Source organism: Psittacula echo (assembly GCF_963264785.1).
Source record: "Psittacula echo genome assembly, chromosome: 2".
NCBI classification, from domain to species: domain Eukaryota; kingdom Metazoa; phylum Chordata; class Aves; order Psittaciformes; family Psittacidae; genus Psittacula; species Psittacula echo.
The window spans coordinates 84,452,111-84,465,479 of record NC_137737.1 but is presented as its reverse complement, the minus strand read 5'-3'; the positions used below and the strand labels follow the sequence as shown (position 1 = coordinate 84,465,479).

General features: G+C 38.4%; 1 protein-coding gene across 1 annotated transcript in view; it reads right to left on the bottom strand.

Annotated features, from left to right (window-relative positions):
- CTNND2 (catenin delta 2) overlaps positions 1-9,465 on the bottom strand; it is a gene marked incomplete at both ends in the record, with an annotated part of 536,439 nt that extends 526,974 nt beyond the window's left edge. Inside the window, one exon of the mRNA XM_080639304.1 lies at positions 9,337-9,465. Coding sequence (XP_080495430.1) covers positions 9,337-9,465 — 129 coding nt within the window. The remainder of the gene's footprint in view (positions 1-9,336) is intronic.
- Between the last annotated feature and the right edge of the window lie 3,904 nt (positions 9,466-13,369).

The window sequence follows — 13,369 nt, the reverse complement described above, 5'->3', positions numbered from 1 at the left end:
TTCCACCTACAATTAGTGACTGCAGAAGTGACAATGCAACAGCACAGACTCCAGGCAAGTGGGCTGAGCTGGGACACACCTCCTGCCATAGGAGTCTCACTCCAGCAGTTGCTAGCCTTGAATTCCAGGCACAGGACAGATCACTATTAGACTTGCAGAGTGATGGAGGAAGGGATATGTCCCCCACTGTGGAACCTGCTGGATACCTTTATATGAATTATGTGGAAGACTTAATGAACCAAGTAATCACTTAGCTTTGTACCAAGTTTGCAAGACCTCAGTACTGAGTCTTGTCAGGATTTTTCTGTCTGAAGTTTTCATGATCTGCTTGCAGCTTTGTTTTACTTGGTTTAGCTGTAACAGCAATTTTTGTAATCCAGCAAGTGCCTATGGCTAATTTGACTATAGTTTATACAGACAGAAGTATAAAGCAGTCATTCTGTCCAGAACAAGGTATTTAATGCAACTGACACGATGAGATACAGACCTGTCATGATAGCAGTGCCTTTCAGAAGTGAAGGCAGACTATCATAGTATAGACATGAAGGGAAAAGAGATGGGCCGCCAACTTGGCCCTGGAGACCCCACAGATATAAACAAGGAGACCCCACAGGTATAAACAAATCAGCGAGACCAGCATGGGGGGCATACATGTGGTTAAGCCCAATATAAAAAAAAAACAAACCACAAACAGGAGAACTCTGGTGAGAACTGCAAACTTCAGTTGACTTCAGCATTCCTTTCTGGTGACTGGGGGATTCTCAGTGTCATGATGGTGAGCATATTCTAGATAATCAGATGCGCATTTATATTGTGTCAATTTTATAGTGCAGTTGCTATACTCCACTAGCTGCAGTTTCTAATTAAATTGAGATTTGAGTGCATTGTTGTGTCACTGTACTAAATTAAAAACCCCTGTAACGTCAATTAAACTTTGCACTAAGTCCTCCACATGTGGAATATCTAAAAGACCATGGTTGAAGAATATTGCACTAGACAGGTCTCAGCAATAAAAATGGGTAACATCCTAGGAAAGATTGCAAAATTCAAGTCACTATCACCTCATCATATCTATCCCTTAAATAATAATAAGTAAATAAGCAGACAAAAACAATCAAAAAAAGTCTTCCAGTGCAATCTTTTAAAAAATAAAAAGGAGAAAAAACTCCTCAGGACTTGGATTAGTGGTTTGCACAGAAAAGAAAAATGAACATATAAAGAGCAGCAGGGAGCCCATGCAAAAGGCTTCACTGTTACACATTACAGGATATACATGCAAATCTCCCTCCAAAACAGTGAGTGATGTTCTACCAAAAATGCAATGTTAACACCGAGGGAAAGAATTAATTATGAATTAAGCAATTAATTTGTCTAGAACTTTACTATGAATCTTCAAACCTTTTTAAAGATTATTATCTTTTACTGACCTTTTAGCCCTTTACACTGGAAAGATTCTCAGAGGCAACTGTAAGTTTCTGTCACCAGAAATTTCAAAAATAAATACTTAATTTTCACCACAGAGAAGGGGGAAAAAAAAACCAAACCAGAAACACAACCCACAATTTATTGTGTGATTCTGGACTGGTTAAGTGTAATCATAACTACACAGCTCACATCCAAAATTAAGCTTATTTGGGTAGTAATGTACCTGAACTCTCAGGTAAAAACTTAAGTTTCACCATAGCTGAGCATTTGCTGGGTACCAGTTTTCTTGTTTGGGAATAAACAGAACTGCAACGTATTTTATCAAAGCGTAACATGCACAGCATTCAACTACCCAGGAAGTATTTTTTCCTTGGAATACAAAAGATTTAAATTACCCCCAGAAAAATACAGTTCCACTTATCAGTAAACGCATCAGGAGTAGAAAATGCTATCATGTGACAAAACAGACACAAATGGAAAAACACAGAAGTATTAAAGTTTTAAAAATTACATAAAAGGAACAAAAACTGCTAAAACAATCATAAAAATTAAATCTTCAAAAATCCCTTTCAAAACTGAAGTTATAAGAGCAGGCTCATGAAAAGTACTGGCAAGACAAATTAAAGCAGAAGGGTCCAGAGAGTGCTTTCAGTGTTTTTCTCTAAAGAGAAGACAGAAGTCACAACAATCACTAAGTGAAGTGTTCACAGTTTGGTTTTTTTAACAGCACTTTCTTTTCTCTCTAGAATAGGCATGCTGGTTTTGAAAGCCGTGGCACTCACAGCCTTATATATTCTCTATGCAAATTAAAATTACTATTGATGGTTATTGCTTTATTCAAGCATAGAAAGAGAAAAATACTGAAAGCAGGTAAGATAGCTAAGCCTCAGGAACATAAAGTATACAGAAACATAACTGTGACTTCCTTTAAGACAAGGAAGTGGGGCAGGGATGGGGAGACACACCCAAAGCCGCCACCTCCCTGTGCATTTAAATAGGGATGTTACACTGGACTTCCCATCATTCCAAACACTACAAAAAAGTTGACTAAACCAGCAGCTTGAAGTATATTTTTACAGCAGCTGGGCTGAGGAGCCCAATTCTTGAAAACAAGTTGGCAAATTGATCCAACCACTCTTTGCCAAAAGAGAAAACAACACACTCAACCTCCCATAACACAAAGCTGCTTCTTATCTTTTCAGATAGTTATTTTCAGCTTTCTCAGCTTCCCCCAGCAGCATTCCCCACATAGGAATGCTTAAGTCCATTTCTGTCAGTACAACAGAAGGAGCTGCGTCAGATACAGGAAGAAGCACAACTTGACCAGCTACTTCTCTAACTATTTTAAGTTCATCAAAATCTCCCTCTCAAGTGACTAAGAGTGACATCCTATTTTACTATGCTGGTTAAAAGACTTGGGATTTGGTGTGAAAATTTTAAAAAGCCCCAATGAACGATGCCAGAGGAAAAGAAACCAACAGTGTTAAAATGTTACTAATGTAATACATTAAAATGTTAGAAATTTAATACAATAAAATTTAAATTCTATTAAAATTGAGATCAGTATTATTACTTTCTTATGGTATCTTTATTCAAAGTTTGAAATTCTTCCAGTAATGGCAAAAGAAAAAAAGTTAAGGCAGAAGTGCTTGTGGAGCAGCAAAAAATGTGTTCACACATTGGCTGCATGCTAAGAAAGGATATTTTGTCTTTCTTTGTGATGCTCTTTAATAGTGTTTTAAATCAGCATTAGACTGAGCTATCACTAAGTGGCACTCTACCCAGCTTCTCTGAAATTCTTGGCTTTGAACTACTAATTTTCAACATTACTTTAAGTCAAAATAGCATCATATTTAACTCTACTTTTGTTCTGATAATTAGCATTTTATTCCATCTCTTCAAAGATGGTTTTACTGTGAGGATATATTCTCTCTCAATACTCTTCTATCAGATTAAATCTTCACAAAAGCCCTTCCACTTTCAGCTCATTTCAATCAATCCCCAAAATACATATTTTGGATTATGACCACAGTAAAGTAATTTTTAGTTTCTTCATACTACACCTACTTTGTCTATCACCTCTTTGGCATGACTTCCAGGATACAGGGTTTTGAACAGACATTACTTGTCTGTCTCTGGTCTTGTAAACAACCATTTCCTGAGAAGCACAACACGAATACGCTCATGGCTGCTTTGGAGAGCTCTGTGAAACTAGTCCCAGACTAAACCAAGAACTTGAGAATCCTACAGAGCAGGGCATATAGTTGCTATGCTAAATTATTTAGTTCACCAGCAATTGCAATGATGCTTTTCAAAACTTATCTGTCAAAGTCCCCATTTCCAGTATCGGAATCATACATTCCAAAAGCAATTCCCATCAACTGGAGGACATATTAGGGAAGCACTAGCTGTACTAACAAAGCTTCTTATTTCAACAGGATGTTGGTCTATCCAGCAACTAAGAAGCATAGTATCCACTGTTTAGACTTGCGCTACTAAGTTTAGTTCTTATCTAAGAATCAATATATTAATGAAAATAGAAAGTGGCAAAAAAGAAGAGGAATATCTCTCTGGAGTATTTTAAAACCTCATTGGAAACAAGGGAGTTCTGTAACTAAGGAAGTAAGTATACTGAGATGCTACTTGAGAGACAATGAAATAAATATATATTGATTGAGTACAATTGGCATGGGTCTGAAATAGAGCTGCTAAAACTTTTAAAGGTAGAGATAAAGCCTGATGTTTGAGGCAAAGCAAGACATTAATGTATTGTAATTGAACCTATTTAGAAAAGCGACAGAATACCCAAGGTTACTAGAGTAATTACTCGTTCCTATGAGGCAAGAACGAGATTTTATTTTCATGAATATAACATATTACAATATGTCATGCATTATATTAGGGAAAACGGATGCAAAAGTCATTCTGCAGTCAGAACTGGGGCCCAATATTTGGACGACTGCATGAAGTATCATGTCCTGCTGGTCAGACGAGATGAACTCACACATCTCTTCCCGCTTTAAAATCTTAAAAAATCCTCTGAACTGAAACATCCATCTAGATAAGTGATGTTCATAGAATCATAGAATAGTTAGGATTGGAAAGGACCTCAAGATCATCTAGTTCCAACCCCCTGCCATGGGTAGGGACACCCCACACTAAACCATGCCACCCAAGGTCTCATCCAACCTCGCCTTGAACACCGCCAAGGATGGAGCATTCACAACCTCCGTGGGCAACCCATTCCAGTGCCTCACCACCCTCTCAGTAAAGAATTTCTTCCTTATATCCAATCTAAACTTCCCCTGTTTAAGTTTGCACTTGTTACCCCTTGTCCTGTCACTACAGTCCCTAATGAAGAGTCCCTCCTCAGCATCCCTATAGCCCCCCTTCAGATGCTGGAAGGCTGCTATGAGGTCTCCACGCAGCCTTCTCTTCTCCAGGCTCAACAGCCCCAACTCTCTCAGCCTATCTTCATATGGAAGGTGCTCCAGTCCCCTGATCATCCTCGTGGCCCTCCTCTGCACTTGTTCCAACAGTTCCATGTCCTTTTTATGTTGAGGACACCAGAACTGCACACAATACTCCAAGTGAGGTCTCACGAGAGCAGAGTAGAGGGGCAGGATCACCTCCTTCGACCTGCTGGTCATGCTCCTTTTGATGCAGCCCAGGATATGATTTTGTTCTAAAACTTCCATTTAAAGACATGGGAAAAACAACACGGCAGAGCAAAGAAAAGAAATTAAACTTTTGAACTTCTACAGCCACTTCTATCTGCAGTTTTACTTACATACACATATGCAAGATGTGCATGACACACACAACCCCATTTCCAAAGAGTACTAACACCTCATGTACAAATTCACTTAAGTCATGTTTTTCAGACTAGTTTTAAACACAATTTCTTGACAGATAAGTAGCTTTCTAATGGGAAAACTGGTAAATATTTAAAAGTAATAGAAGCTACTTTATTAAAAAGGTGAGCATTATAAATCCAAAATAAGTATCTTTATTTGGAATAGGTAGATAAAAAGGATTCGGAAGAAATATTAAACATTACACAACTTTTTCTTTGCACAAGTTTTCTGAAAAGGAAAGAGCTGTTCTCTGAAACAGCCTACTACTAAAATGGTAAAGGAAACTAGTCACAAACGAACTAAAACAAATGTATGATACTATTTCTGAGTGGAATATAGTTACTGGTGCTTCAAGATGAATCTCACTCTTAGGAAGTCATTTTACCTTGTGTCCTCCAAGTGTTTTTACTAGGAGAATCTGTCAAAACAAGCCTCTGTTAGGTCACTGTCACCACATTCCTCCTCAGCTTCCAAGGAAGCAGCTTCTCTATGCCAAGAGCCAAAGTACTGTGTGTGACGTACAGCTGGAGACTTCCAGGAAATGCATCAGCTTACTATATGCTTACATCTACATGCTTACTCAACAGGTTCTTCCAAACAACATTATCAATAGCTCTCTTCCTAAAATTTTTTTAACACTGAGTGGGATCAGAAGTCTCTTGCACAGGTGGAAATTCCCAATCAGAAACATATCATGCTTTTTGTGGCAGAAATACTTGTACCTATCACGTGTGTTCTCATAAACCAGAGTTCCGATATCGCACATTGTTTGTTGAACATTTTTCCCATATTTACAGAAAAAAACACAGATGACAAAGGAGAAACAAATAGCCTCATGTTTTCTAAAACCCATGAAGCACTGGGCCAAATGCGTTTGCCAGGAGATGATAAGAAAAAAAAAAAAAAAAATCCTTTTTCATACAGATGTTTTAACACTACTCGATTTCTGTTTAAAGAACTTGATGCACACTGTCTAAAAACAAACAGACAGACAAAAAAGGCCCAACAGCTTTCACTTTCTCAGAAGTTATTAACCCTTCCTCTTCATGAGGACAGCTCGAAAACACTGAAGCCAAAGCTCAATGCCTGACATTTTAACCTCACGATTTCTCAGACATACAGTGCATGATTCTGACCTCTCCTCCAGCTCTGTCTGCTGACCTTTAGAAAGTTAGCAACAAATAGAAAAAAAAAAATCATGAAAGATTCATGCTTTATCCATCACTTCTTTTCAACTGCATCTCACAGTCTGAAACATGAAAGCAATTCAACATGCATGCCCACAGGTAAAATACAAATACATGCTAAAGCAAGGAATTCAGGGTTTTCATTCCCTAAAATCAACCTGACTTGTCAACATCGACATACAGGCTTCAATTTCTACTTTGACAGAAATCCCCCACTTGAAAAGCATGTGGCTATACCTTTTGATCCAGTCATGACCAGCACGAACGCCACTTCATGTTTGACATAGCAAGCAGAGCTTTTCAGACCAAATAAATTTTTCAGACTCAATCATTCTCCTCAAAATAAGACAGCACACAGATGTTTGTTCTTCGAGCTAAGCACTGCAAAGCTTCATCTTTTGTGAGAGTAAATCATTTATGTTTCGCATAGGAAATTTAAGTAGAATAACTAAAGATAAAATCTATGACTTCTCTGTGTATTCCATATATCCCGCCCTCTTCGAAGACTGCAAGCACTTATTACAGTCATCAGTACCATAAATCCTGCAATCACTCAAAGATACCATTCTAGTTGTTTCATAAAAAGTAACATACAAAGTTGCCACACGTTTCAGAGAATTAAAAAAATAAGGAAACTTCTTAAACATCAGCACAGATGAAGAAAACGTAACCGATCTGATTCACTGATTATGAACTTACTTACCTTTTTCTTTATTAGCAATACTTTTTAGTAATGCCTGCGTTCCTGTTTCTAAAACTCTGTATATTTTCACCTACAAAGGGCACTAACACAAATTCACATGCCAGGCAGTAAATCATTCCTCCTTCTAAAAAGCAGAGGGTTACTGATCTGAACCATCAGTTAGAAACTTACTTCATTTACTCCCCTAATGTCCCCTAATGCAGAATCAGTGTCAAGGATTTCAACTGCCTGAAGCACAAGGTGGTGACCTTACCTAGAATTGTTCCAACAGAACATTACAGGAGTTTGTCAAGACACACAGTATTGTGGGGAATAGAAAAGGCCCAAAAGCAGGTTTGTGTGCATTTTGGTTGTTTTGGTTTGTTGGGTTTTTTTTTTTTGTTTGGTTAGTTGGTTGGTTTGGGGATTTTTTGGTTGGTTGGGTTGTTTTTTTTTCAAAATCTTTACTACACATAAAAAAAGAAAATAAGAATATTGAAGTTTACTTAACAACAGCTGTGAAATTTTGGTACCCTGTACCCCCATAACTCAAGAGACTATCTTGTTAGCAGTACCTTCTGTTAGCTGGCTAAGCTATTCTTGGGGATAGCAGAATGCAGAATTCCTTTGTTACAAGCTCCTTTTTGCTGGGGTTCACAGGCATCAGAAATCACTTTGCCCATATTTCACTACTTAAAATCCGTCTAATCTAGTGGAATCAGCACCAATTCACCCTAGTACTCAATTCACTGATTTATGGGGATGGAAGGTTCAGCTGCAAAATACATGACCAGGTATAAACTACTAATATCAGCACAAAACCCAACAACAGAGAACAACTCTTCACTATTCAAAACTGTGTTTCACACTGTAAAAGCAGATGCAGCGTATCTTCTGTCTATGCAACTTCCCTGTACGTTTTTCAACATTAGAGAGTCAAAAGCTAAGGCATATATTTTTCCTCAAAAACACAGTAACACGGATTGAAACACTGGTACTGAACAGAGGTACAGGCTGAAACATTACTGGTACATGCCCAAGTAATGTTATTGTCCCATAAGAGAATATGCATAAAAACATCTAAACCATGGGCAATTCCAATACAACAACATGCCATGAGTCTTAAGACAAAATTCCATGCTACACGCTTGCTTTCTTGCACTCCTCTTTTCAGAACCAGAAAATACGAGTAACTTTTACCACCCGAAAGAGACAACTGGTACATATTAAAAAGAAAAAAATAAAAGCAAGGTCATAATTTTTATAAAAGCCCAAGGACTGAACAGCTATTACTCCAATGGCAATATTATAAGCTGAATTCATGCATTGATTTTACTAAAGAAGCAGTGAATGATCACAACTTTATAGCTGGAGAACCAACTTAGACACAATCAGCAAGGAGAAAGCTGATTAAAAGCAGGTATCTTTTAATGCCTCTCTTTTGGATACCTCCTGCTGCTGTTGAGCCAAAGGAGGGAGCAACGGAAACCAGGCGTTTTCATAAACTGGAATATTAACCATCTCCTGATGTACAAAGAAGCACTAAAAAAAATCTCATACACTCAGTCCACAAAAATTTACAATGAAATGTCCAAACCTGTCTTATAAGAATCAAGCAGAGAATCACACTAAAGACCTTTCTTTCCAAAATTTCTAATACCTTTGATTTTAATCATACAAGGCTGAAATCCTCTGTCCCTACTCAAGTTTGTCCTAAAATAATCTCAAATCAAGTTTAAAAAGACAAACAAAAAACCTAAATGAAACAAACAAACAAAAAAACCCACGTATATGTTACATGTTAAAATCCTAGGATTCTTATAAATCCCTTTAACTAAAAAGTCTAGGACAACACATCTTCACAACTACTCGTTTGTCTATAGTTTTTATATGCCACGGTTAAACGCTCCAACTCCACATGCAGATTGTTAACAAGAAAAGGAGAGATCTCTGAAAACCACCACTCACGGTAAGAGTGAAAATGGAGAACAGAATGAACAATTAGATTATATTTAATTCATTGTAGGACAGCACATGGAAGTATACTGAGACACAAAGAAATATTTAACATTCTTTGCAATGTGCATGGGTGAACAAAATTATTCAGATATCACCTATGAAACCTTTGTAAAAAAAGACAGTCGTATTATTGTTTTTCTAGCTTGCGGATTAAGCATTTGCATACCTGTTCTTTAACTGAAGCTAGAATGGCAGAGGTGGTCTCAGTTTCAGAGCCATCACCATTAGATGTGTTCAACACAGGACTAAGGGAACTTGTCTTGTCAGAAGACGAGGGCTGGTCTGGAACAGGCATAGTTTCTGCAGTAGATAAAAAAACAAAACAATGATTTTGCTATTATAAACCTGATACGTATCATAAATCATACGCATGTAAGAATAACAATACTAATTTAAGGAATAAAATGTAGAACATGCTTCTATTCTGTAATATAGAATTAATCTATCACTTATTTAAAATTAAAACTAGTCCTAAATTAATTATAAAACAAAATATTAAATGATCTCCCAGTCTTATTCCAAAATATTCACCACAGTACATTTGGAGAAGATTCAAACCATTTACAGCTACAATTTTTGCATAGTGTTCCAGTGGCAGCATCCAACATCGAATTACAGTATCATGAAAGTAATGAATCATGAAATGCTTTGCAAACAGAAACCCAACAAATTATACATGACAGAAAACTAAAACATCTAATGTTGACTTTCAAACATGATGATTATTTAATATTTATTATATTTTAAGCCCAGACAACTAGTAGCTTTGCCTTTCTTCTAGTCTACAAGGTGATTCTGACAACATTTTATCAGAGTATTTTTGAGAAAAACAGCATACCAGTTGTTAAGCCATTTTGAGACATGTTCCGAAAAAGATTCTTAGTACTGGAAGGCATTTCTAGTATTTGTTTTTAGAGAGCAAAATGTCTGTGTGACTGTGGGAAAAAAAGTATCTTTCTGAAGGCTAAGTTATAGGGTAGCATCTCTGTTTAGATGTCACTACAGGCACATCTCATCAGGCAAGTTGTTCCACATTCCAGAATTCAAGGAGCAGAGAGGCAGCTTGCACGGTTATGCACAGGCAAGTTAGGATGAGGTCACATTCATGTGGGAGCTGGCCAGAATTACTCTGTGGAAGAGAACTGGCCCACAGGCTGCCAGCTGGATGGGCCCCCTGAAGAGCAGTGGGGATATTCAGAGGGATGTCACCAGAAGGGTCGTATATGCACAGCACTCTCCATTCACATCAATGGCAAATAATCCTGCCCTGGCTCCATTCTGCTTTTCAAAGCTCATGTTTTTATAAAGTGTAACTTTTTCTGGATGAAATAATAAGTCTGAAAAGAGTGGGAAAGGGTAGTTGGTAAAAGCAAATATAAATTTTAATACCCAGAGCAAGCATTCCCACATCAGTCTGCCATAGGGCTCTAAAAGAAGGGGAGATGACTCTGAAGCCACAGTGCTACCCAAGAACACTCACTCAGCTCAGCTAGGTAGCCTTTTCCAAAATCTCCCTGAAGCTCAGGGCACTGTCATAAATACGTAAGACAAAAACATGAAAATACAGATTATTCATCAAAAAGTCAGTTATTTCTCATAAGAGAAATCTCTCTAAATCTCAAGCCAGATTAGTTTATATATTGAAGCATGATATTAAACATGGTTTTAATTAAAGAAGCTACATATTTTCATACGGCTTCATTTCACAGTTTTTGTGAGCACATCACCTGAAGTGGCTCTGGCAATATCCCTGATCAGGTATGTACACTACTCAAAGTTTATCTTTAAAAATTGAGATGATACATGTGTTTCCTTTTGTCACAAGTGCAAGTATACCGTACAAAACTTCTACATGATTCCAATACATCAATCTAAAACGACTTTTGAGTTGTATTTTCCCATTTTTTGCAAGACAGGAATCAGCTTCTATTGTTAATAAGTTACACAGTTTGTGGCACACTGTTTAAGTTGCTACTGTCTTGTAAAGTACTACATAAAAGACATGCACACACATTCATAAACACACTTATTCTATTACCTTACTTTCCAACAATGTATTTTTTAAATTATTAACTGCCTTATCATAATAGAAAACATTTTCTTCTCAACATTGTAAGTTATCCAATAAAATAAAAACCAGCCTAACAGTTTCAGAATACCTATAAAAGAGAGACACTGATATGCTGAAGAGTGTCCAGAAAAGGGTAACAAACCTGGTCAAGGGTCTGGAGCCCAAGTCTTATGAGAAGCAGGTGAGGGAACTGGGGTTGTTAAGTCCAGAGAAAAGGAGGCTCAGGGCGGGCCTTATCGCTCTCTACAACTACCTGAAAGGAGGCTGTAGCGAGGTGGGGGGCAGTCTTTCAAGTAACAAGTGATAGGACAAGAGGTAACGGCTTCAAGCTGCACCAGGGGAGGTTTAGACTGGGTATTAGGAAAAAATTCTTCACAGAGAGGGTGATCAGGCATTGGAACAGGCTGCCCAGGGAAGTGGTAGAGTCACCATCCCTGGAAGTATTCAAAAACCATGTAGATGAGGCCCTCAATGATATGGTTTAGCGGTAGTCTAGCAGTCCTGGGGTAATGGTTGGACTTGATCTGAAAGGTCTTTTCCAACCTAGTTGATTCTATGAAAACACTGGAGCGCAACACTCCTGGCTATCAACTGCATGCCCTGTAAAGTCCAAATGAAAACTGTGCACAAGAACAAGCGAGACCACAGTATTCAGGAACATGAGTAAGGACACATCAAGCAGTTCTACTGCCCTTGCAGACACCCTCTCTGGGCAGTAGGAAGCCATGCTTCCCAGTCAGGACAGCTCACAAGGGAGACACTGGAACCGCAACAGCATGAGCTGTGAAGAACTACCTCCCCAAGCCTGCACTGGCAGTGGTAGAAATATCAGAGCTGTGAATAATGCTCCTGATAAATAATCTCAGACACAGTGGCTGAGAGTAGCTCCCTGATGTAGGACTACTTTCTCTGCAGTTGTGAAGAAGCTTCCAGGAAAAAGCCCCTTTGTCTGCTCCGCTCGTCCTCCTGCTCCCCCAGGCAGCCTGACCCCGGCAGGGAGACTCCGCTGACTCCACTGTTTCATAAATACTAGCCCGAGGAGATAAAATCCAGCAAACTAAGCCAGACTAAGTCAGCAACTCCTTCGTCCTGCTCCCAGCTCCACAAATCATTGTCATTTGAGGTCCATTTAAGGTCTTCACCTGACAAAATGAACCACCTGCTGCCTCCAACCCCAGCTCTCTATCACAGCACACGGCTACTGGACCTGACTGGAAAGATACAAAACCACTAGGATGTAAAACTGGTAGGGATTTGGTAAGTGTTTATGTTCTGGAGTTGAGCTGCTGCGCTTCTGTTGGAAGACCTCACCCATCACTTCACAAAGGGACCAAGTCTAGCATATAGTGAGTGGATAGGACACCAGGATGGGTAAAAGTGTCTTCTCTGAGTATTCATTTAATTGAATGTCTTACTTATTTCTCAATCCCAAATTTAGTACTTTAAAGCTTACGTTAATTTGCATATATCAAATTAAGTGAAATTCCCTGACACAAAGAATTTGGCCTGTGACACTCCCAAAGAGCAAATCCAAATGAGACCCTCTGAGGCACGGTGTGTTTCTGTTGCTAAGTTTTCAGGAAGATGGGGGGAAATGAGCCTGCCCAAGCTGCCATGAAAAAAAAAATAATTATCTGCTACAAAGAATACTTGCCCTAGCACAAACACTCCAAAATTAAAGTGTATTTGAGAGGGACAGCAAGGCCGCATGGTCAACGGAGAAGACCCTCTGTGCCAGAAAGATGCTATCGATAAGATGACACTGTTATCTGTGTGTTCAGAACAATTACATTTGTGCAATACAGGCAGCCACTGCCTGCTGCTGTGCTGAACTTGTTTCGGGACTGTATTCAGTTTCAGTAAATTTTAATTTTTAGGCTGTAAATTTTTGTAAACACTTTGTTTCCACCAGAGAACATTTCAAAAACTGCTTTAAGTAATGTACATTTTTGCAAGTATCAGTTTAAAAAAACTGAGAAAAACCAATCTGGTTGCACAATCAACTGCTGCAATAAACTGTACTTGCTTCAAACAGGTTCAGAATCTGGACAGGACAATAGCTAATATTCTACAGCGACCACATGTTTCCAGGATTTGGGAATTTTTGTAATTTTAGATCTTAAGGGGG